The sequence below is a fragment of the Eptesicus fuscus genome, chromosome 4, assembly GCF_027574615.1.
Source record: "Eptesicus fuscus isolate TK198812 chromosome 4, DD_ASM_mEF_20220401, whole genome shotgun sequence".
In the NCBI taxonomy this organism is placed as follows: Eukaryota; Metazoa; Chordata; class Mammalia; order Chiroptera; family Vespertilionidae; genus Eptesicus; species Eptesicus fuscus.
This window is the reverse complement of record NC_072476.1, coordinates 32770247-32794580: the sequence shown is the minus strand read 5'-3', so window position 1 is coordinate 32794580 and position 24334 is coordinate 32770247. Positions and strand designations below refer to the sequence as shown.

Here is a 24334-nt window from a genome sequence, read left to right as displayed (position 1 = left end):
ACATGCCCTCACCCCCCAGAGTTTTGCGTCCATTGTTTATGCTTATATGCATGCATACAAGTCCTTCGTTTGATTTCTTATCTCCCCCACCTCTCCCTAACTTTCCCCCTGTAATTTGACAGTCTGTTCGATGCTTTACTGCCTCTGTATCTATCTTTTTGTTCATCAGTTTATAATGTCCTTTACTATCCATAAATGAGTGAGATCATGTGGTATTTTTCTTTCATTGACTGGGAAAATGAAGCTATTGACCTTATTGCCCAAGACCTAAAGCAGTTTGTTGTGGAGCATTTTCATAGCCAGTTCCTTAAAAAACTGAAGATTCTTTGGAGTAACCCTGACATCTTGTCCATTATATGGTAACTAGCTGTTTACATTTCTCTTTGCTCCTATCTTGTGCGTTTTTTTAGGGCAGGGGTCATGTCTTGGTGCTCTGACTTCTAGGAAAGAAGAACATGTCGATAGCCCTTTACAGCCGTGGGACCATGACTGATTGACAAATTAAAACCTTAACTGGTGATCATGTTAAGGCACTTATTTAAATGCTCAAATGTGAGACCTAGCTAAGGCTAGTTTTCCTGTAATGGGGAGGAGAGAAGAGGCAGGATGGAGTGTGGGAAAGGAGGTAGAAGCTGTGGAGTATGGTAGAAGGAGAATTTGGGTTGGAGGTGCTTGGTGGCAGCATCGGGAGTTGCAATTGGCTTCTGTCCTTCACTGTGGGTATACAGGCATCCCTGTGGATTTTCATGGCCTTTCAGAATTGTAAGACCCTTTTAAAGATGTGTGTCTCATCCAGAGAGAGAAACTACAATTGGTTTGCTAACAAAGCAAGTCAGGTGAACTGGTACTTGCCATGGTAGATCGTTCCAGTAAAGGCTCCTACAAAACACACTTCCCGGTGTCTGCACTTTGCAGTCCCTTACGGGCTTTGGACTTAGCCAGGGGACTGTCCAAAAGCAGAGTCTGATTTTGTGGACTCAAAAAACACCAGTGTTTCTGGGTGAAGCCCAGTGGGAAGCCTTGATGCAAATGTGTGTCCACAGCCAGTGGAACAGTCCAGCTTGCTGGAAGAGCATAGTTGTACAGAGGGATAAGAAGTGGGGATAAAAAGATGGGCTAGGGCCAGGCAGTGTGTCCAGGTCTTAACTGTCCTTTTTCATTTTTCTGAGCCATCAGGGAACTTCCAGGGCAGGACAATAAATGATGTTCCAGGCCCGGCTGGTTCAGTGGTTGAGCATCGACCCATGCACCAGAAAGTCACTGGTTTGATTCCTGGTCAGGTTGTGAGTGAGATTCCCCGCAGGAGGCAGCCAATCAATGATCCTCTCTCATCGATGTTTCTATCTCACTCTCCCTTTCTCTCTCTAAAATCAATAAAAACATTAAAAAAAAAAAACCTCAATTAGGGGAACCCTATGACCAGTCTGGGCAAGGGAGAATGAGGGCCTGACCAGGACCAGGCAGTGAAGGGAGAGAAGTAGGTGGATGTAAAGACATTGGAGGGAAAACTGATGGGATTTGGCAGCTAACTGAGGGGAGGGGAAGTGAAGGGAGAAGCCAGAGATGATTGAGGTTGTCAGTCTGTGACTGAGAAGTTGACGATAATAGGAATGAAAGGAACTGTGGCTTTGGGAGAAAGGAATGAATTTGCCCCGCCTGTGAAACGGGGGCTGCATGTACTTCTGAAGCTCCGGAGAGCGGGCTGTTAGAATGTAGATGTGAACATCTCTACATCCTAGGAGAGAGCACAGGTGAGCAGATGGGATGAAAAGGAAACGGGAAAAGCCTGCGGTCAGGCCACGTCCCCAGTGACTGGTCACTGTAGTCAGTGCTACAAGGGAAGGCACCAGGTTAAGGCCCTATCATCTTTCACTAGATGCCTGGCTTCTTTCTCATCGCCTCATTTTCCAGTCTTAAGTGGGTACCAAGGCTGTTCAGTACCCTGTGCCAAGCCTGCCCATGACCCATTGCTGTCTGAACCGGACACCATGGAGTCATACACATGCCATTGATATGCAAGACTATGAACAGATGCTCAGAGCCTTTTCTGGAAGTTATTGAACGTTCCCACAAAGATGTACCTGCACCAGACCCTTGATTTGACACAATTTCAAAGGGCTAGTCAGTTTCTGATATCCACTCTCAGGCCCGGGTAAAGAAACTGCTCTAGACCATCTGTATCCTGTACAGCTGTGAAGAAAGGTTGAGAGTAAATGAGTGACTTGTTATCTCAGGCTGATCAGTTTCCTAGAGCTGGATCTCCCCGATCTGCTCCCTGATGACTCGGATCAGTAATTATAAGAGTGCCACACTCTTGCCCTGGCTGGTGTGGCAAGGGGTTAGAGCGTCGGCCTACGGACTGAAGGGTCTCTGGTTCGATTCCTGTCAAGGGCCTGCACCTGAGTTGCAGACTTGATCCCCAACCCCAGTCAGTGTGCATGCGGGAGACAACCAATTGATGTGTCTCTCTCACATCGATGTTTCTCTCCCCCTCTCTTGCACTCTCTTGAAAAAGAAAGAGAAAAAAAATCAATGGAAAAAATATCCTTGAGTGAGGATTAACCAATTAACCAAAAAAATAGAAGAGTGCCACACTTTTGAAATCACTTGCAACCCTGCCTCCATTTTGCTGGATTAGATAGTCCAAAGGTGATGGAGAGGGGACAGGTGACAGTCTGGTGTCTGAGAACTGAGATGACTCTGGGTGCTGCCCCAGTCAACTCTTGCTTGGCCAGTTGCTTCATGACACCCTTAGCCCCTAAACAGTTCACAATACAAATTTATTTAAGCATGTATTTATACAGAATGCAAGCACTCGGGGGCATCCCCATCGGCCTAATCTCTCAGACCCCCCACTCAGGATAGAGAGGGGTCAGGTGCAGTCTCAGGAGTCCGAAGTGAGTCCTCAGGAGGCAGCTTCTTGGCCAGAGGAGGGAAGCGTAGCCAGGGCAGAGCTCCGACTAAAGAGAGGAGCCTGAGCTAGGTGTGGCTTCCAGGCCCGAGGTGGAGTCCTGGGAGTGGCTTGGCCCTGGGGCATGGCTTGCCTCTGAGGTGGTAATACCAAGCAGGGGCCTGCGCCTGCTGTCCGGGGCTCCAGGGACCCCTTTCCACTGTGGGCAGTGAATAGGATCCACAGGCCAGGCCTCCTACACATAAGCGTTTTTCCCGTATTTGCCGAAGCTGATGTCGTCTTCATACGAGGCTGCTGCAGGGCGCACGTGGGCAGCGGGGCCAGCGGACTGCACTGTGGAGGCCTTGTAGGGCAGCCGGTTGCTGGCAAGGGAGGGGCTGGGTCAGAAGGAGGTGCAACCCTCGCTGTTCCCCCCTACCCCCATCGGAGCAGCTCACCCTCCCTTACCTGGTGGCGTGGTCCTCTTCGGGAGCACAGCAGCAGTTGGAGCAGAGGCAAACACCGCCCAGGATGGTCAGCAGGGAGGCGCTCCAGCCCAGGTAGAGCGCGGGGCCCAGCTCATACCTGGGGACAAAACAATGTAGGGCAGTGCTAGGTCAGGGACATGCCTATTCCACCCCTGAGGGTGGGGCTCCCACACTCACTTGGTTCCTGGATACAAGGGGTCAAAGAAGTCCCGGGTGATGTTGGAGGCGTACCAGGTGATGGCCACCATCCCGCAGCAACCTAGGGCAGGGAGAGAACTGCACTGGAGCCCTAGGCCCCTAGGGAACTAGGGGGAGGGCCAGGCAGGAGCAGCCTAGAGAGTAGTCTGTGGGGTTATCAAGTCCAAGAGCAAATTTCATTCCCTCCCTTCCCTCTCCCCAGTTCATGACCATTCTAGGGCCAATTGTGAACTTCTCCATCTAGCCAGAACCCAAGACCCAACCTATACTCTTCTCCTCAGCCAGCCCTTGTCCCCTCTTCATCCCTGGCCAGCTTTGTTCATCCCCACCCTCTAGCACCTTGGTCATTTAGTGTCCTCACATGGTGCTATCCTGTACAGCTGTGAAGAAAGGTTGAGAGTAAACGAGTGACTTATCTCAGGCTGATCAGTTTCCTAGAGCTGGGTCTTCCCGAACTCCTCCCTGATGACTCTGATCAGTAATTATAAGAGTGCCACACTCTTGCCCTGGCTGGTGTGGCAAGCCCAGCTGCTGTAAGCAATATTATCCAGCTAGCCCTGTCTGTCCTGACACCTGTGTCCTTTGGCCTCCCAAAGCCCTCAGCCTGTGACGTGCCTTTGCCACTCAGTGAAAGCCTGAAGCCAGTGAGATCCCTGGACTACAGGACCAGCCTTGCCACTCGCTAGGGGCTTGTCTTCCAGTAAGTCCCCTGACCTTTCTGAGCCCATTTCCACATCTGGAGGACAGACGAGACCCTCCTTACCTCACAGGCTTATGAAGTGATGTGTGTAGGTATGCTTTACAAACTGAAAAGGGATAGCCAGTCATGCGGTATTGTTTCTGTGCCGTGTGTGTGTGTGTGTGTGTGTGTGTGTGTGTGTGTGTGTGTGTGTGTACACACACATACCCTGACTCTGATCTCCCAGCCAGGCTGAAAGCTTGGGAGGGCAGACCCTCACTTTCCCCTTTGGAATCTCTCCCACACCACACCTGGAGGGGTAGGGCGGGGGCCTGACCTCAGCCTTTTCCCGTTTCCTTTTCATCCCATCTGCTCACCTGTGCTCCCTCCTAGGATGTAGAGATGCTCACATCTACATTCTAACAGCCCGCTCTCCGGAGCTTCAGAAGTACATGCAGCCCCTGTTTCACAGGCGGGGCAAATTCATTCCTTTCTCCCAAAGCCACAGTTCCTTTCATTCCTATTATCGTCAACTTCTCAGTCACAGACTGACAACCTCAATCATCTCTGGCTTCTCTCTTCACTTCCCCTCCCCTCAGTTAGCTGTGGGGGCTCAAGAAACATTGCTAATGGACTGATTTGTAGCCAAGCGATTTGGTGAGTGCAGGTGAAGCTGAGGTGAGCAAGGAGAGAGGGAAGAGCTTAGCCTGGGAGGGCAGGTATCAATGCAAAGGGGAAGGAGTGGGAGCTGGAGAAGACAGAGACCCCTGGGGTCTGTTGCCAAGGGCTACTCCCAACCCCCCACCACAGCGCAGGGCCCACCCGTCACCTTCCCTCGGTTACCAGCCAGTATGTATAGGGCCCCGGCAGTGGCCGCCAGCTTGGCTTTCCTGGAGAGCACCAAGCTCCCAATGTTTGTGCAGCGCAGTCCCACCATGCCCAAGAAGAGGCCCAGGAAGCCCAGGAGGATGGCGGTGATCATGAGTGCCCGGCAGGCCTGGATGTACCCTGGGGAGGTGGGTTACAGCATGGGTTAAGTCCTAGAGAAAGTGATGAAAGGATGGAGCCCCTGCAACTGCTCTGGGAGATTCTGGGAATAGTGGGGACACAAGAGCCAGCCGCTTGCCCCTCCATCTCCTCTCCCCTCAGTGACAGCCAGCCCCTTACAGCCCATGCTCAGGCCTCAGTCCCTAGAAGTCCTCAAATCCTCTTCTTCCCCTTTGGGCCCATCCAGCCTATAGGCTGAGGGGTCACACACCCCTCCTTCCCAGGAGCTCACCTCAGTCCCAAGGAGTCTCAGCCGCTCCTGCCCTGCCACCTGCCCCAGTGCACTTCCCCCCAACCTGCACCTATACCTCCGCATAGGGCTTCTCCTCGGCACTACTGACTTGGCTGGATAATGCTTTGTTCTGGGGGCCATCCTGCGCATTATAGGATGTTTAGCAGCATCCTTGGCGTCCACCACTAGATGTCAGCAGTCTCCTCAAGGGGGACAATGAAATTTGTAGATTGTCAAATGACCCCTGGGGGGCAAAATCGCCTAGTTGAGAACCACTGTTCTGCTACATCACCACCAATCTCTGCTGTGCATAGTAGAAACCACACCTGGATAACCCCAGCCCCTTCCCCACACCTGACTCTCTCCAGGTCCCACCTAGTACCTAGCACTGTGCCAGACATCCTGACCTGAGCTTCTTCCCTGAGTGACCAGTAGGGGGCAGCAGTGGCCTATGGGTCGCTTGGGTCCAGGGCAGTTTCTAATCTGGGAGGTGGGATTCCTGGGCCCAGGACCAATCCAAGTCAGTTTTGCACATGTGCTTTCAGTGCCTCAGTTTCCCCTTTCTCAAAGCTGAAGGAAATGGCTGGCTTCCTTCCTGGCTCCCCTTCCCCCTCCCCTGACTTTGATAGTTGCCAAGCACCCAAGGACCTTGCACTCCTTTCCCAGGTGGGGCAGTGCCATCAGTGCTGAAGGGGAAAGGCTGGGTCCCTGCCAAGAGGATGTTTAGTGGTGTGGAGCTGGGGGGTAGGGAGGAGGGACAAAGTTCTCTGGGAGCATTTTCTCACTCCCAGCATTCCCTCTGGAGTTCCCGCCCTCTTCACCTACCCCATATCCTATTCCCTCCCACCCATCCATCTACCCACCTCCACCTGGGCAGACCAGCTCTGGTAGACAAAGGGTAGATTATTAAAGGGCCTGTGAGAGCATGGGCCGGAAGGCTGGAGGCTAGGGGTGCACAGTTTGGGGGTGACTAAATGACAGGACCCCTCTCAGGACTAGAACCAGCCTTGGAAGTCAGCCAGCTCTGAACTCAAACACAAGTCAGGATTCCAACCTGTGTGACTCGGGGTGCGTTAATGCTTATCCCTGCAGTTTCCCCGGTTCTCTAAAAATAGGTCACTAACACCCCAATAGCAGAACTATTGAAAACAGCCCTAAAATGGTGCATGTGAAGTACCCAGCACCACACCCGGAACCAAGATGCCCCTCAGCACTGGGCAGCTGCACTCTGCCCTTCCCCCAAGCCCACTCTTGCCTCTTCATCTTTCATGCGCACTCATGCTCCCCCTCAGGTCAAGAGCAGCAGTTCAAGGGCAGGCTCACAGCAAAGGCCCTTCCTCACGGTGTGGCTGGGAGCTATGTGAGGTGGGATGACCAGGGCTGCTGAGCTGGCTGCCTCCGTGTCCCTTCTGGCCACTCAGCATTCTGGGCTTCTAGCCCAGTTCATACTAGCTTTCATAGTTGTTTTTGTTTTTTGTTTTTTTTTTTCGGGGGGGGGGGGGGAGCGCTTGCCTTGTTAAGTCCTAGAGAAAGTGATGAAAAGATGAAGCCTCTGCAACTGCTCTGGGAGATTCTGGGAATAGTGGGGACACAAGAGACCCACCTGGACCCCCTAACTGCTCAGAGCTACTTTGACATTCCTGGGGGATTTCGTGTAGCCCTGCTCTAGCCCAGTGTTGGCCTCTGTTCCTTCCCCTCCCTCCGGCACCTGCAGAAGGGGACCTACAAGAGTGAGAAGGCTCCGGGAGAACCCAGTGAGGCTGCGGGAGTGGCAGCCCCCTCTTGGTTTTTGGTATGGGGCCAACTGAAGGGAGACTCCCCTAGGGAATAATGGGGGGCTACTCATAGGATAAGCAGGAAGCAGGAAGATGCTACAGCTACCAGGGAGAATCTTTCTCAGCCAAAAGAGCTGTAGGCTTCCGCTCACCAAGAACTGAAAAAATACGCCCCCAGGAACCCTGAACACACTTGCACACCCTCTCACCTGCTGACATTAGACACTCAAGACTCTCTAAAACAGTCCTTTAGAATTCGCCACGGCATTGGTGTCTCAGTGGAAGCCTGGTGAGGCTACTGAGATTGTCTCAACTCCCAACAATCCAAGATGGGGCCTCCTCTTCACCCCACAAACCCCAACACTACAATGCTAAAATTGTTTGAGTACATATAGATGCTGACATCATGTTAACATTTTTCACCTTTTATTTCATAAAGTCCCCATGACTATTATGATCCTGATTTTACAGATGGGTCAAATAAAGCTCATTTTACCACCTGCGCAAGGCAGAGCTACGACACAGCTGGCGCCGGCCTGGCAGTCTAACCCTGGTGCCTGCACTTGTAACCACTGAGACAGAGCGGCACATGAGGGCAGGGGGCCACGTGTGACCGGGTCACCGCTGCAGTTCTAGACAGGAGACTACCCCCAGCACTCCCTTCTGCAGGAGCCGTTCTCTGAACTTGGTCAGGCCTCTCTCATCTGTATGGCACCCAAGTCCAGACCCAGGCAGCACCCAAACTCCCGGAGCTCTCTCCAACCTCCCACCCTCCCTCTGCCCCCTTCACCCTCCACCTTGTACCGGAGAGGGCCAGCATGGACGGGAACTCCCAGCAGTTGTGGACTCCCAAGGAGTCGGTTGCGCAGCTGTACCAGAGGTTCTCGAAGACGGTGTTGGTGGTGATGACATTCCCATGCACGGTGGACACTCTCCAGTAGCCGTTTGGCAAAGTCACACCCAGCATCAGCAGCCCCACAGCTGCCATGAAGAAGCCAAAGGTCTCCACAGCCACTGACATGGTGGGACGCAGGCCCTGAGGGGCACCTGCGGCCCCAGAGGGAGAAGGGCTGAGCCCCAGGAGACTTTGAGGGGCGTTGGCTAGGGAGAGGTGTTAGGGCAGGGTGGGAAGAGAGTGGGGAAGGGCGGAAGACCAGCGGCAGCCTCGGCCTCAGGTCTGTCTCCAGGTGTCTGCCTTCCTTCTCTTTCTGGGTTTCTGCTTCCCTGCAGGTCAGCAGTCAGAGGAATGAGCCAAGAGCCCGTGGCAGATGTTGATGAGATGTAAGGAATAAACGAAACGGGCCAAAAGTCCACTGCCTCTGGCTGCCCTGGGTTCCCCGCCCCACAGGGTGTGGGGGGGGACTTACCGGGGAGTGACTAACGGATGCAGCCAAGGAGGGGCCCCCATGGGAGGCATTGGGAGCCAAGGGGAAGCGTGTCTCTGACTCAGCTTTCATCAGGGGCCAGAGAATGGAATAAGAGGGACAAGAAGAGACAGAGACAGAGTATGAACACGGACAGGCACGGCAGCCTTCAATAGGGAAGGAACAGGGAGCAGAGGCACTACCTCTTGGTGTTGGTGAGAACAATTCAGGAAACTGATAGACCTAAGGGTTGGGGCATTGAGTCTTCCAGGAAGGTTAAGGTTGAAGAAGGGAACGGGGTCTGTGGGGGAAACCAATGGCTCTGGAGTCCAACCAACCTAGATTCAAACCAGATCCCTTCATTTACCAGTGACACAGAATAAAGCTGGAGCCCCATGAGTTCATTTCTGCTTCTGTGAACTAAAGCTCCTCCTCATCTCATAGGTTGTAGTAAGAATTGTGACCAGATCAAAGCTCCCCACACGTATGAATTACTCGATACTTGGCTGTCCTGGGTTTCGGTGCTGCAGACCCAGGGTGAAGCCATCAGGGGTTGCTTTCCCCCATTTGGTGGGTTGGTCTTTGACCCTCAGCAACAAGCTTGACCTTGCTGCCAAGGGTCCCAGAGGGGGGATGAATCTCAGGCTTAGGTGATGCCATGGCTAATCTAAGCAGTTCATTGTTATCAGAACTGTCACCAGCTCTGTTAATTATGATGGATTAGAAACTCTGGGTTCCCACCCCAAGCTGAGCACCTGTCCTGGTGTAGCCGGTCTCATTTCCTGCTTCAAGGCCACAGCAGGACAGCCCTGGTTCTCTTCTGGCAAGTGTGCTTAGTCTCCAAGGGGCTGATCCTACACCCAGGCACTCACACAGCACATCGCTGAACGAAGTGTAAACTCCCATTCCCCTCCTTCCCGTGTCAGGCTCCTCCGTGCTCCCCACAGGAGCCTCCTACCCAATCGATCCCCCAGCTGGGTTGGCTTGGCTGTGGAATGAGAGGTATGCAGTGAAGCAAGACAGGCCCAAGCTGAGCCTGGCACAAGGTGGGTGTGGGGCAAAGCAGGCTGGGTGGGGACTGGGTCTCCACCTTCCACTCGGAGGCTACAACTGGGGTGTCCTGGGTTCCTAACCTCTTTTAAAACTCCTGCCAACTCCATGCCAAATGCCTGTTTCCTCCCCACCACCTCCCTCCCTGCCCCCAACATCACCCCCTCTCCTAAGGAGGCTAGGGTAGGAGGAAGGGGAGGAAGCAGGAAGACAAAGGGAGGGGAAGGGCGGAGGTTTTGGAGGAAACTGAGTGGGGGGGCCCCCTGGTGTGGAAAACTCCACGTGCTAAAAGGCAGCTGAGTGGGTCAGAGGAGACAGGAGACATAAATCCAAACCTGTCCCACCTCCTGTCACTTTCTCTCAGGATCCTGGGCCTGTGCGGAGGCCACGTGGCTTTTGGTGGGGTTGAGGGAGGAAGGGCGTGGGATCTGGGCAGCTCTGCAAACAAAGGAGAACCCCATACCAGCATGGAGGTAATAGAAGAACACAGAGTAGGAAAGGAGCATGTGTTACCCTGACTTCTGGGCCCAAGGGAACCTGCCCCTTCCTCAACACAGACACAGAGGTTCGCAAGTCAAAGCCCAATTTTATTTACACTCATCCTAAAGCACACGATCTGGGGCTAGAGGACAGATCTCAGGGGAGAGGAGGTTGGGGCCATAGAGGACAGTGACAGGGTGCAGGAGAAGAAAGGGCCACAGCGAGAATGGGTGGGCCCCTCTCTGAGTGTTCTCCATGGGCTCCCATGTATCCCTGGGCAGAGGCAGAGGTGCAGTCTCATTCAGGATTTGGACTTGGAGACAGCAAATCCGATGAGTCCAGCCAGTCCCGCCACACCCAGGGCCATGCCTCCAACAATGGCCATGCCCACCAGTCCATCTGGGGAGAAGAAAAGGGAAATGGTCAGGAGTTGAGCCCCAGCCCACTAGGACCCTGGCTACTGTCTTCTTCCTGCCCGCTGCTCCTCAACAGTTGTGCCTCTCCACCTGGATGCCTGGGGTGAGGGACTCCAAGGGTCGAACAAAGAAGGCTTCTGAGGTTTTGAGGAGGGAATGCTGGGAGGGGGAGTCATTTAAAGAGAGATCAGAGGGCCCAGGCATGGGGTGGGGAGAGAGAAAGAGGACTACACTAATAGCTAAGAAGGACCTAGGGATGATGGGGGCCAGGGAGACAGGAGAGTGGGGAGTGGAGAAAGACAGAGGGGAAGGCGTTCACCTTTCTTCATGGCCTTGTCAATGAGCCGTTCCAGTTCTTTGGCCTGGTTGTTCTGGGGTTCTGTCTGCAGCAGCCCTCGCACATACTTTAGGGCCTTTTCATATTCCTACACTCGGAAAACACACACAACCCCCTCAGCATTCCTGCCCATCAGAGGGGCCTTCCCTTCACTTGCCCTGGGGGCTCCTCCCTCTACCTCCACCCCCTTCCCTCACAACAGCCCCACCCAATGGAGTAGAGTCCACAAACAACCCCAACTGTGTGGGGATGATAAGCTAGGGGAGATAACAATCCAAGGCCCGGGGCTGCACCCCAATCCTGACGTCACCTTTTCCCCACACCCTCGGCACCCTGATCCTCTGTCTCTCACCTTCCCTCAGCATCCTGACCTGCTGTCACCTGGCACCTCTGTACACCATACGACCCCCTGCCTACTGCCCTCTTTAGGCTCTACCTTGGAGAAAAAGGAGAGGGTGCTATGGCCCATCCGAGTAGGATGGAGTGGGAAGGGAGCTCTCTGCCTTACCTTGAGCCGGTAGTTCCCCACAGCCAGGTAGAAGACATAATCCCGCTGCTCCTCTTTGCTCCCTTTGAGCAACAGCTCTGGGGAGGAGGAAAGAGGAAAGGATGAAAACCACTTCTCTCTTTTCCTAGTACTTGTGTCTGAGACCCTTTCTACTCTCTGAATTCCTATATAATCCTGGGAAGAAGTCCTGAGCCTCTGCTTCAGCTCAAGTCACATTTGGTTTCTAGTCAGACCTATGGACAGATGAACCCAGGCTGCCCAAACACCCTAGTGATCAACTCTCTGGTACCAACACTACAGTCAACCCTGGTTCACCCAAGTAAACTGAAAGGAAATCAAGGCACTGGGAAAGCCAAGAGGCATCTCTACTCAGTTCTGACATCTGTTGTGTTTCAACTACAGTTTCTAATTGCCCAAACAAGTGTTAAAAATAAGTTTGTACTCCCAACCCCTTTTAGAAAATCAGCTGAAAACTCTCCTTCAATTAGCCTTTTCTGAAGACCACCACCTGACTCTTAATTCAGGGACTTCCCAGAGGCTTATGTGTTCCACTGTACTCTTAAGCACTAGAATTTGTTGCTAAGTAGTTTTGTGGGTGTTGATAAATCTTCCCAAGTGTCTGTACTATCTCCTCAACTAGACTGGCAACCCTTAAGAGACCACGTCTTCTACAGCTGTGTTCTGTTGTAGAGGAAACCTTAAAATAATCTGAACTGGCAAATCAGACAAACGTAAGGTGAAATTATTTGCACTAAGAATTTTAGTAATTTACAACAGGCATTCTTTGCTAGTACACTGATTGTTTTGTTATTTACAACTAGAGGCCCGGTGCATGAAATTCGTGCTGGGGGGGGGGGGTGTCCCTCAGCCCAGCCTGCACCCTCTCCAATCTGGGACCCCTTGGGGGATGTCCAAATGCCAGGATCGGGCCTAAACTGGCAATCGGACACCCCCCTCACAATCCAGGACTACTGGCTCCTAACCATTCACCTGCCAGCCTGCCTGCCCCCAGCTGCCCTTCCCTGCAGGCCCTGGTCACCGACAACTGCCCTCCCCTTGCCGGACATCTTGTGGTAACCATCTTGTGGCGGCCATCTGTGACAAAGTCGCTCGACACCACCTAGGCTTTTATCATATAGGATTACTTGACCAAGACAGAGGGGGTTCAAAGAAATGTAAAGGTCACATACTGTGGCCTCTGACAAATGGTGACCCATCCCAAAACAATGGAAAGTAGGAGTCCAATCAAAAAAGCATCATTTGCTCACAGGTTTTTGGGACTGTCTTCTGCACCTCTTCCATGCCACCCTCACAAAAGGTTTCAACAACAGCTGCTGAGTAAGTGACATGGTGGGGGGCAAAGAGCACAGGACTGAGACACAGGAGACAGGAGACTCTAGTTCTAACTAAGCCATTAATAGCTGTAGGATTTCAGACAAGTCACTTTCTTTATGGTTAGACTACCAGATCACCAAAGTCCTGTGAAAACTGATATGGTCTGTTTGGCAAAACAATGAGGTGGTAATTAGCCCAAAGTACACTGGAAGCCAGGCTAATGTGTATAGTCCTTTGTTACAGTGAGTTTACTGTAAAATAACTGTTAGGTGTCTGTAATACCAGGTCCCATGTTGAAAAAGAATCCCACCACTGGAGATGGAGGGAGGGAATGACCAATGGCAGGAGAGAAGGGCAGACCCTGATTGCAGTTGGGAAGGGGAGCAGGGTAGCCTGGCACCTCACCCTCCAGCAGTGCAATGCCTTTACGGATGTCATCGTTGTACTTGCTTCGCACCAAGCACCAGGCATACTCAAACTGCGTGCTCTTGGACACCGAGCCTGCTGCCTTCTCAGACTGAAATTTCTTTTCAAACTTCTGCCATAGGAGAGGAGGAGAGGAGTCATTTAGAAATGAAGAGGGCAAACCACTTCTCTATCAGGACCCTGTGTCCATTTCCCAGGTACACTCCATCTTTCCCAGTCTCTGCCATATTTCCCTTACGGGTCTTCATACCTGGCTCCACAAGTTCTAGCTCCACTTCTGGGACCCCAGGCTTTCAGTTTCTTGTGGGCGGCATGTCTCTGGACAGTCTCCCACCCCGCCATCTACCCCACCCTACCCCCATCCCTGTTCCCTCCCCCTACTGGTACTGAGTGGAGATGCCACCTGGTGGCGGTTCCAGGCACCGCTCCCGGAGCAACTGACCCCGAGTGGCTAAACAGTAAACATGCTGTTCAACAACAGTCAGAACTGCTCAACTGCCCACACAGTCCCTTGTCGGAGACTGCTTCCCCCATCCCGTCCCACCTCGCCGAGTCCGGACCTTTTCTTATCTGCAAAACGGGAACAAGATGCTGCCTACCTCTAACAACTCAAAGATTGAGATATCGCCTGCGATGTACTTAGCACCGTGCCGGATACAATGAAATATATGAAACTTTATGGGGGTCGCCACTGAGGGAGTACTCTAAAACAGGTTAGGACTCTGACCTCCTAACTGTTGCACGCACCCAGAACCCATCAGTCTTTCCAAGCCTGACTCCAGGCCTTGAGTCTGAGGCGTGGTGGCGTAGGAAACTACAACTCCCATTAGTCTCTGGGGCAAAGTGGAACATCTCGGCAGGAGACGGACGCTGCAAAGGCTGCCGGGAGTAGTAGTTCACCGTGACTAGGGAAAGCTGATGATGAGAAAAGGGTTTGGCCCCTATCCGATTCTTCTCAGGACCCGCCCGCCCGAACCTTTCCTCTCCCTCCCTCTGGGCCAGGCCTCACCAGCAGGTCGTCCACAGACACCAGCTCGTTTAGCACGGCCTCCATGGCCGCCGGCCCCGCAATCCTCACACCTCAGGCGTTACTGTGCCACCAACTCCATGGCCCACTGGCAGGAGGGGAGAACCACTTCCGGCGTTCAGCGGAAAAGGGCCTCCTCCCCTACGCAGAGCCAATCGTTTCACTTAGCGACGCCAAGCCCGCCCCACGCCGACTGAGTGGAGCCCCGCCCCTTCCTCCCCGCACAGTGGGCGTGCCGATGGCGTCAGTAATTCTTCCCCTCGGAGGGGTCCCACAGTCAACCCCACACCCAGCGGGCTGCTTACAATGCCACTCATGGCCTTCCTGGGTGCCCTGCATGTGCCTTCCTCCAAATAGCACAAAGAGGAAGGTGGAGAACCGGGCATGGGTCATGTAATTTTGGGGACCAGTCTAACCCTACCCGTCTCACCCTCCACCCTAAGATGAGCTATAGGACCCTCCCAGAAACCTGGGACCCTGGAAGCTATGTGACTTTTCAGTGCCTGGAAGAAAAACTGAATTACCAGCCCTAGCTGGTTTGGCTCAGTGGATAGAGTGTCCGCCTGAGGACTGAAGGGTCCCGGCTTCGATTCCAGTCAAGGGCACATGCCTGGGTTGTGGGCTTAATCCCAGTAGGAGGCGTGCAGAAGGCAGCTGATTAATGGTTCTCTCTCATCCTTGATGTTTCTCTCTCTCCCTCTCCCTTCCTCTCTGAAGTCAATAAAAAAATAGATATAAAAGAATTACCAGGATCTCTACTACTCTTACAATACAAGAGGGTATAAACTGGATCTGTTATCCATACACCCAGAGACTATAAGAAAAGCTGTTGCCATGACTTGCAGAAAGGGTCCAATCTTTTAAATATTACTTATGTAATATTCCCCAGAGGGGAAAGGACTGCTGTGTGGGGTGAAGGGCAATGAGGAGCTTGGCAGGAAGGAGCAAAAAAGCAAAGAAAGATGAAATGCTGCTGGCTCCTCCAGCATCTATTCTACGCAGTGATGGGACTGGGTAGGTAATGACTTTCAATATTCGTTTTACCTTTTTAAAGAGAAAACCACGGCCCCAAAATAGTATCACTCAGTGTAAAAGCCATATCAAACCTAGATTTAATACCCAATTTAATTGCAATTTCAACCTCGCGCAGAAATGTAATCTTAATCAGGTCTGGAATTTTCTGGTCAAGCACAAATAAGGTAAATCTATCATGTCTCCCCCCCCTACCCAAGAATGAAAAGGCAATCTGCATGATAAAAACCCTTGCCATTCCCCTATCCCTAAAAGAAGTCCTTGTCTAAAAAACATCATTTTCTTCTCTTGTTAATAGCTCCATTTCATACAACACTCAGAGGGGAGGGGGCAGTGAGGGGCAACCAAACGACAGAATAGCAGGCTGTGTGGGGCGACCAGGCCAGCGGGGAGTGCGGGGGGGGCGCAGTTGGCGGTGACCAGGACAGCAGCAGGGGGGGCAGTTAGGGGGCGATCAGGCAGGCAGGCAGGTGAGCAGTTAGGAGCCAGTGGTCCCGGATTGTGAGAGGAATGTCTGACTGCCGGTTTAAATCGGCAGTCGGACATCCCCCGAGGGGTCCCAGATTGGAGAGGGTGCAGGCTGGGCTGGGCTGAGGGGACCATCCTCTCCCCCACCGCCCCCCCCACCACTCGGTGCACGAATTTCTAGTCCCTGTAATAAAAGACAGATCAGTAGTATAAAAACAAACAAAAGTTTAATAACATGTATACCTCCAGTATACTTGGGAGAGACTCAAAACAGTTGAGTAATTCACCAAAATGGTTGAAGCCACCACCTTAAATACCATCTTCAGCTGAAAAGATGTTGAGGGTGGGAGGAGTGAGTTATAGGAGGTTATCAGGAAAAACACAGTAAAAAGAGTAAGGTTGTTATGCAGATTTAAGTCTTTGCCTTTAGCATGGTAAGAGTTTCTATAGATAACTCCTGGTATAGCAAGGCAGACACCCTTACAAGTGTAGATTTCCCTTACAATGTAGTAAAATTTTTTTTACAAAGGGTAACTTCTACTTGATTTTCAGAGTTTCTCCCATGTCAGCTATTTGTTAAAATTAACTGGCCTAAAATAATCCTCATGCCAAATACACATATTTTGGGGACACAAATTCTATTTCCCTACAGTACATGCTACAAATCTGTATGGCATGTTACTGTACTGAATACTGTAGGCAACTGTAACACAATGGTATTTGTGTAATGTGTTATACTATGACATTATGACATCACTAGGCGATAGAAAATTTTCAGCTTCATTATAATCTAATGGGACCACCTTCATATATGCGTTGCAGCACATGATTGTCAAGAGGGCAGTGCAAATGCAGAGATTATCATACAAAGCACCTTTCATGTTTGCAAATCCCCTTAAATTTATTTTATTGTCATAATAGACTTGTGAGTTATATATGTGTGCTATTCTTTATTTGGCTTGGGCAATTGAAATTATTTTGATATGAGCTCAGTAAACTTTGACAAAAACTTCAGTTTGGAGAACTGGCTCTTTTATGACTGCTAGCATAAAACTTTTCAAGAAGAAAACTTCATGTTCATTCAAAGTTGCATCGAGCACCTAGTTCTGGCTGGGCCTTGGGGTAAGCAGAGGGGATAAAAAGATGTACATAATATGAAGCAGACTAGGACCAAAGACAGAGTAAGTACTGGCAATGCAGGGAATATAGTAAGACCAAAGGATATTATTTTTATTAGAATGTTACTTCTGTGGAATGGCATACTGCACCTTAATCATCTTTGTATCTGCTGCAGCTCTTGGCACAGGCCTAGTGCATGGCAAAAGCTCCATCGAGTTTTTTGAATATATGTATGTGAGGAAAAAAGAATGCTTTAGTTGGCTCAATTCTGTGCCAATGAAGAGGTCCTAAGTTTGAGCTTGTGTCTTTTGGGGTCTAGTTAGCATAGCTTGCCACCTTGGATTATAGGGATAGGATATAGTGACTGTTAATTTTACATCCAAATTATGTTTGTCTATCTTCTTCAACCAGAATCCAAATGCAAACCACTGTCATTTCTGCCTAGATGACTTCAACAGTCACCTTACTGGTCCCATGCAACCATTCTTGCCCCATTACCATCAATTTACCACCTAGTAGTTAGAGGGATTGTACTAGTATAAAAACATAGTTCTCAATTCACCTGAAACCTTTTAGTGGCTGATCTGTCATTAGAACAAAGGCCTAAATCTTGTAACATAGCATTACAAGGTCTTCTATAGTCTGTTCCATGCTTAACTCTCTGCCTCATTTCTTCATTATTACAGTTAAAAAACAGCCCAGCCGGCGTGGCTCCATGGCTGAGCATCGACCTATGAATGATTTGATTCCGGTCAGGGCAAATGCCTGGGTTGCGGCCTTGATTCCCAGCGTGGGGCATGTATGAGGCAGTCAATCAATGATTCTCTCTCTTCATTGATGTTTCTATCTCTATGTCCCTCTCCCTTCCTCTCTGAAATTAATAAAAATATATTTTAAACAAACAAAAAAATTCAAATGAGTAAATTTGAAGATCTAATTGACTTTATTATTTAATTCATGAATTGGATAGCATCCCATCTAGCAACTCCAAGTGGTGTTGTATAAAATGAAAGGCTTTTTTTATAGGAAGAAGGGTAGACAAGGGAGCCATTAACAAAAGTAAAGATTATTTTAAGACTAGGACATCTTTTGGGGATTGAGGGAGGAAATGGCAAGGATTTTTATCATGCAGGTTGCTTCTTCTTCTTTCTATGGAGGATGGAGGGAGTGCAAGTAACATATTACCTTAATGGTGCTTGATCAGAAAATTCTAGACTGATTAAGATTACATTTTTAATTTTTTTTATTGATTAAGGTATTACATGTGTCCATATCCCCCATTGCCCCCCCACCCCACTCCCATACATGCCCTCACCCCCCTGCTGTCTCTGTCCATTGGTTATGCTTATATGCATGCATACAAGTCTTTTGAGTGATCTCTCCCCCTTACCCCCACCCTCGCCTACCTTCCCTCTGAGGTTTGAGCATCTCTGATCGATGCTTCTCTGTCTCTGAATCTGTTTTTGTTCATCAGTTTATGTTGTTCATAATAATCCGCAAATGAGTGAGATCATGTAATATTTATCTTTCTCTGACTTACTTCACTTAGCATAATGCTCTCCAGGTCCAGCCATGCTGTTGCAAATGGTAGGAGTTCCTTCTTTTTTACAGCAGCATAGGATTCCATTGTGTAGATGTACCACAGTTTTCTAATCCACTCATCTGCTGATGGTCATTTAGGCTGTTTCCAAATCTTAGCTATGGTGAATTGTGCTGCTATGAACACAGGAGTGCATATATCCTTTCTGATTGGTGTTTCCAGTTTCTTGGGATATATTCCTAGAAGTGGGATCACTGAGTCAAATGGGAGCTCCATTTTTAGTTTTTTGAGGAAACTCCATACTGTTCTCCACAGTAAGATTACATTTTTTAGAAAAATGTATTTTTATTGATTTCAGAGAGGAAGGGAGAAGGAGATAGAGAAACATCAATGATGAGAGAATTATTGATCAGCCACCCCCTCCACCACTCCCATGGGGGATCAAGCCTGCAACCTGGGCATGTGCCCTTGACTGGAATCAAACCTGGGACCCTTCAGTCTGCAGGTCAACACTCTATCCACTGAGCCAAACCAGCCAGGGCAAGATTACATTTTTTGAGAAGTTGAAACTACAATTACGACAGGTATTAAGTCTAAGTGTGGCCCAGCCAGTGTGGCTCTGTGGTTGAGCATCAACATATGAACCAGGAGGTCCTGGTTCGATTCCCAGTCAGGGCACATGCATGGGTTGTGGGCTGGATCCCCAGTAGGGGGCATGCAAGAGGCAGCTGATAAATGATTCTCTCTCATCATTGATGTTTCTCTCTCTCTCTCCTTCTCCCTTCCTCTCTGAAGTAAAAAAAATATATATTTTAAAAATCTAAGTTTGTTATCATTGGCCTTAGCACAAGTGACACCATTTTGGGCCTGTGGTTTTCTCTTTAACACTATCTCTCCCTGTCTGTACTCCAATCCCACAGGCCTCTTTCAGTTCTGAAAACCCCTACTGGCCGCAGGCCTTCTGCACAGACAGTCCCCCTATCTGGAACATCTATCCCCTCCCCCTTTTCTTATTCGGCTCATTCATCATTCATGATTTAATTCATTCAGCAAATACTTATTGAGCACCTCCTATGTGCCAGGCACTGGTACTAAATAAAATTAATTTCCTGTTCTCAAGGAGCTTGCTTTTTAATGGGGGAAACAAAAAATAATTGAACAAGTAAATAACTAAATACAATAATGTCAGAAGTTGAAAGTGCTATAAAAACAAAGCACGGCAAAGGAACTGTGAGAGAAGAGGAGGGCCCGAAGAAGCCCCCTCTGGAGAGCTGACACCTGGGCAGAGCACTGAAGTGAACAAATGAGCCATGCAGGTCAGTGAGGAAGAACATTCCAGGCAGACAAAGCAGCAAGTGAAACAGGTTGTGGAGGGAACCTACAAAGGCTGTTTGAGTCCAGCCAGGAAGCCAATGTGACTGGAGAGGGGTGGGCAGGCCAAGGAAGGAGTGATAGAAAACGAGGGCAGACAGGTAGCCCGGGGAAGATCAGATAGGGTCTTGTAGACTTTGGTAGGGAATCTGGATCTAATTTTACGTGTGATAGACAAGCATGGAAAGGTTTTGAGCTACAGAGTGAAATGATCCATTGTGAAAGGATCCCTCTGGCTGCTGCTAGAGAAAAGGCTGTAGGGACAAGAGTGAACACAGGAAGCCAGTTAGGAGACTGCTGTGGTGCCCAGGCAAGAGACAGGGGTGACCTGGTCTACAGCAGTAGCGGTGGAGGTGAGATTTAGGCTGTGTGGTCAGAAGCACAGTTGGCAGGATTTGCTGGCGGGTTGGAGGTGTGAGAGGACAGTCAGACAACAGAGAGGTTTTGCCCTCCTCCACCTGAGTTCTCAGCTCTAAGACTCTTCCTTAGGGAAGAAAGACCTTCTCTGTCATCCAGACTAGGTGAGGTCTCCTGTAGAGAGGGAGAAAGATACCTGTCCCATATTTTCAGAATATAAAACTGGAACCAGCATGTTCCTGTCTTTGTTAGCAGAGGTTTTTGTGAGCCACACGAGAATTGCCTTGGGTACAGTAATAAAATCTGCCAGGAGTCCGAGTCTCTATTCTATTTTTTCCTACATAAAAGAATGTTCTCTGAGAACATGTGGCCAAGAATCACACCAGGAAGGTGCTATTATTAGCTCCATTTGACCCATAAGGAAACTGAGGCTCAAAAAGGTGAAGTAAGCTGCCCAAGGTCACAGAGCTAGAGGTGGAAGAGCTGGGATTTAAATCCAGATCCTGCTTCAGTTATGAGACAGAGCTGTGTGCTCAGAGTAGAGGAGTCAGTTAAAGGATAAATAGGAGAAAAGAGCAGGAAAAGTTCATTCTAGTTATTCATTTCTTTAAAGTGTAGGCAAAAAGTTGTAATTTTTTTGTTGGTTTACAACAGAGGACTTTCCTTAAGCAGCAGGTGAACTAGGAAGGAACAACTCAGGTTTATTCAAAACCAAAACAGGCAAAGGAATCCTGAAAAGCTGTTTTTTAAAGCTAACACAGAAGTAAAATTTTAAATGAAAGCTCCCACAACCACCACCAGTGCTGCTGAAATTGTTGTAAAACTGGTCTCTGCCTCTTGGCTAGCAGGCAGTATTTTTTTTTAAATATATTTTTATTGATTTCAGAGAGGAAGGAAGAAGGAGAGAGAGAGATACATCAATGATGAAAGAGAGAGCCATTGATTGGCTGCCTCCTGCACACCCCACACTGAGGATCGAACACCACAACCCAGGCATGTGCCCTGACCGGGAATGGAACTGTGATGTCTTAGTTCATAGGTCGATGTTCAACCACTGAGCCACGCTGGCCGGGCAAGCCAGTATTTTTAATTTACACTACTTGTCAGCTTGTAATTAAATACCTGTGTGATGATCTGATTAATGCTGCCCTCCTGTACTAGACTGGAAGCTACATAAGGGCAGGATCTGTGTCTATTATGCCCGAAGAGCCCAGTTCAGTGCCTAACACCAGTAGATACTCACTTTGTAATTGTTGCATAAATGGATGGTGCTGTTATCATGATAAACATTTTGGAAAGCAATGAAACAATATATAATAAGACCTATAAGATGTAATATTATTTGACTAGACTCTGTTGTTGGAAAATATTCAACAAAAGAAAAAAAGGAGCCCCGGCAGTGTTGTTCAGTGGTTAGAGCTTCGGCCCACGCACCAAAGGGTCTCAGGTTAGATTCCCAGTTAAGGGCACCCACCTGGGTTGCAGGTTCGACATCCGGCCAGGTTGGGGAGCCTGGCCTGCAGGAGGCAATCAATCGATGTTTCCCTCCCACATCAATATTTCTCTCTCTTTCTCTCCCGCTCCATCCCTCCCACTCTCTCTGAAAAGCAATGGAAAAAATATTCTGGGGTGACGATTAACCAAAAAAAGAAAAAGAAAGGCCTATTCATTTCTGCATTCTCCGTGAAGGTAAGCAACTAGTCATATGGATTCTATGCATGTGGATGATGATTCAAAACAAAACAAAAGGAAGCATGTACTTCTCAAATTTGATCATGTAAGGGCAGAAAGGGCAGAAAGGAAACTGATGTCTTTGTTGGGGGACTAAAGCCTAGAACTGGTACTTGTACTCCCTTAACTACAGCAGAAGTTGGAGTCTGTTCTGGACTTCTTCCCCACAGCATCTTGGTGGTGGTTGGCTCAGGAGACGTGCTCAGCAAATACCCACTGAATAGTGTTTCACTCTTCGTGTTCTTCCAATCTTCAGCGATCAGTCTCCTCTACTTTCCACTTTCATCCGCTCTCCACTCAGTGAGGAAGTCTTATCAAGGGCAAATTGATTTATTCATCCAACAAACATTTGTTCAGGGCCTACTGGGTGCCAGGTACTCTTCTAAGTGCTGGTTAAGATACATAAACTAAACAGACATAGTCCTTCCCATGGACGTTAGAGCTTAGGAGAAGACACAGGCTGCTAAGGAATAATCATGTGTCAGGCCACCCCGCCTCCATTCTGTCTCCAACAGCCTTCAGATATTTTCTTGGTCCAACCCATCCTGAAGGCCAGCTGTATTTTTAAAGTGCAAATCTGAGTTCATATTTCCTGATTCAAATACCGTCCAGGCTACTCAGGACATTGCTTACATTTCTTATGCACACGAAGCCCTTCAGGATCGCCCCTGCTTACCTCTCCACCTTCACCTCCAGGCACCCACGCGCCCTGCACACGGAGACGTTTTCATGCCACTCTTCTTGCACCCGAATGTTCTCCACTCGGGGATCTCCATCCTCCAGACACCTGAGTGTCTGCGTGGCAGGCAACCGCCAGGCTCAGGGCCGCGACCCCTCCCGGACAGCGTTCTCCCACCGGGCCCCGCGCCTCCAGCTCCGGGGAGGCACTGCATCATCCCCCAAGCCTACCATCCTCTCCGGGGCCTGGGACCGTGCCTCGCTCCTCCGTCTGCCAAAGGGCAGGCCCCCGAGAACCGTTTCTGGAGTTGATGAAAGAGCAACCACAGGTTCTAAAACGGACATTCAGAACCTCGGAGACGTTTGCACTTCCGGGTGGCAGCTCGGTTGGCCCTGAGGAAGGGCGTTGCTCTAGGAGACGGGCTCGGTGGTCCGGAGGACCCGCAGAGACGCGTGGGGAGAGCTAGGTGTCGGCGTCTGCGCAGTAGACACCCTCCGCGGGGCGGGCGCGGGGGCTCCGCTGGCCAATTAACGGGCACGGCTCCGCAGGAGGGGCGGGGAGTGAGGCTACTGGGAGGTGGAGGGGGCGGGACCGAGGCTTGGAAGTCCCGAACCTTAGCTCTGGCCCCGCTCTTCCCCATTCTGCCCCTGTGGCCCAGTGGCGACCGAAGTCCTCCAAGCTAACCCTTGCCCCAGAGACGTTCTCTGTAAACTGAAATTTACCTGTTGCCTCCTTTAGACTCGATCTCGTCCAAAAGTGTGTGATGAGTGCACGCAGACAACCTGCACAGGAGTCGCCTGGGACCTTGTTAAAAATGCAGAGTCTGATTCGGTAGGTATAGGGTGAGCCTGCGTTTATAACAAGCTCCCAGGGTTCTGGATTCAATGCTCAGGATTCTCCGACACACCTTGAGGAGCAAAGGTATGAAACTGGTTCTCAAAATGCACTCACCTGGGGATTGAGAGAAATGCAAATGTTGGGCCCTACTTCACACCCACTGATCCGTAAGTCTGGGACTGGGGCCCAGCAGCGGGTGGTTTTAGGAGCCCTGTAGGTGATTCTGATGCATGCTAGAGTGTGAAAACCTCTGGACAGGGGGAAGGTCAAATTGAACCTCATCCCTCCACAGATTTGTGGCTCATTTGGCTAAGATCTAGTTTCTTCAGCTGAAAAATCAGATAAAAATACTAATGCCTTCCTAGTGAACCTATTATGAGGAGGAAATGTGAGCTATACATGAAAAGTACTTGGCACACACAATAAGCATTCTATAAAAATTAGCTATAGCCCAGCCCTTCTGGCTCAGTGGTTGAGCATTGACCTATGAACCAGCAGGTCACAAATGGATGCCCAGTCAGGGCACATTCCCAGGTTGCAGGCTTGATCCTCAGTGTGGGTGGGGGGACGTGCAGGAGGCAGCCAATCAATGATTCTCTCTCATCATTGATGTTTTTATCTCTCTCTCCCTCTCCCTTCCTCTCTGAAATCAATAAAAGTATTTTTTTTTAAATTAGCTATAATCATAACCACTATTGCATGTTTATCTCAGCATTATTCACAATAGCCAAGACATGGAAACAATGTAAATGTCCACTGATTGATGAATGAATAAAAAAGAGATACACACACACACACACACACACACACACACACACACACACACACAAAACTGAATATTATTCAGCCATAAAAAGGAAACCCTGCCATTGGCAACAACATGGATGGACCTGAGGGCACTATGCTAAGTGAAATAAGTCAGACAGAGAAAGATAAATAGTGTATTAT

The 24334-nt window shown here is 49.8% G+C and overlaps 2 protein-coding genes across 2 annotated transcripts; both read right to left on the bottom strand.

Moving 5' to 3' along the window:
* Nucleotides 1-2761: 2761 nt before the first annotated feature.
* Nucleotides 2762-8606, bottom strand: CLDN15 (claudin 15). Its single transcript, XM_008141439.3, has 5 exons — nt 8114-8606; nt 5099-5263; nt 3556-3637; nt 3359-3475; nt 2762-3273 (listed from the first exon to the last, which is right to left on the bottom strand). The coding sequence occupies exons 1-5, from the start codon at nt 8328-8330 to the stop codon at nt 3147-3149; spliced, it is 708 nt and encodes a 235-aa protein (XP_008139661.2). The 5' UTR covers nt 8331-8606; the 3' UTR covers nt 2762-3146.
* Nucleotides 8607-10289: 1683 nt separating this feature from the next.
* Nucleotides 10290-14386, bottom strand: FIS1 (fission, mitochondrial 1). The gene is made up of 5 exons (XM_008141440.3): nt 14235-14386; nt 13205-13337; nt 11465-11541; nt 10939-11044; nt 10290-10602 (listed from the first exon to the last, which is right to left on the bottom strand). The coding sequence occupies exons 1-5, from the start codon at nt 14277-14279 to the stop codon at nt 10505-10507; spliced, it is 459 nt and encodes a 152-aa protein (XP_008139662.1). The 5' UTR covers nt 14280-14386; the 3' UTR covers nt 10290-10504.
* Between the last annotated feature and the right edge of the window lie 9948 nt (nt 14387-24334).

Excerpts from the sequence above, each read along its gene's own strand:
- CLDN15 (XM_008141439.3), bottom strand. The coding sequence starts at position 8,330 with ATGTCAGTGGCTGTGGAGACCTTTGGCTTCTTCATGGCAGCTGTGGGG. Across the intron at positions 5,264-8,113 it reads GTCCATGCTGGCCCTCTCCG|GGTACATCCAGGCCTGCCGG; the intron begins GTACAAGGTGGA and ends CCACCTCCCCAG. Across the intron at positions 3,274-3,358 it reads GAAGAGGACCACGCCACCAG|CAACCGGCTGCCCTACAAGG; the intron begins GTAAGGGAGGGT and ends CTCCCTTGCCAG.
- FIS1 (XM_008141440.3), bottom strand. The coding sequence starts at position 14,279 with ATGGAGGCCGTGCTAAACGAGCTGGTGTCTGTGGACGACCTGCTG. Across the intron at positions 11,045-11,464 it reads TGGGGAACTACCGGCTCAAG|GAATATGAAAAGGCCCTAAA; the intron begins GTAAGGCAGAGA and ends TTCCGAGTGTAG. Across the intron at positions 10,603-10,938 it reads TGACAAGGCCATGAAGAAAG|ATGGACTGGTGGGCATGGCC; the intron begins GTGAACGCCTTC and ends TCTTCTCCCCAG.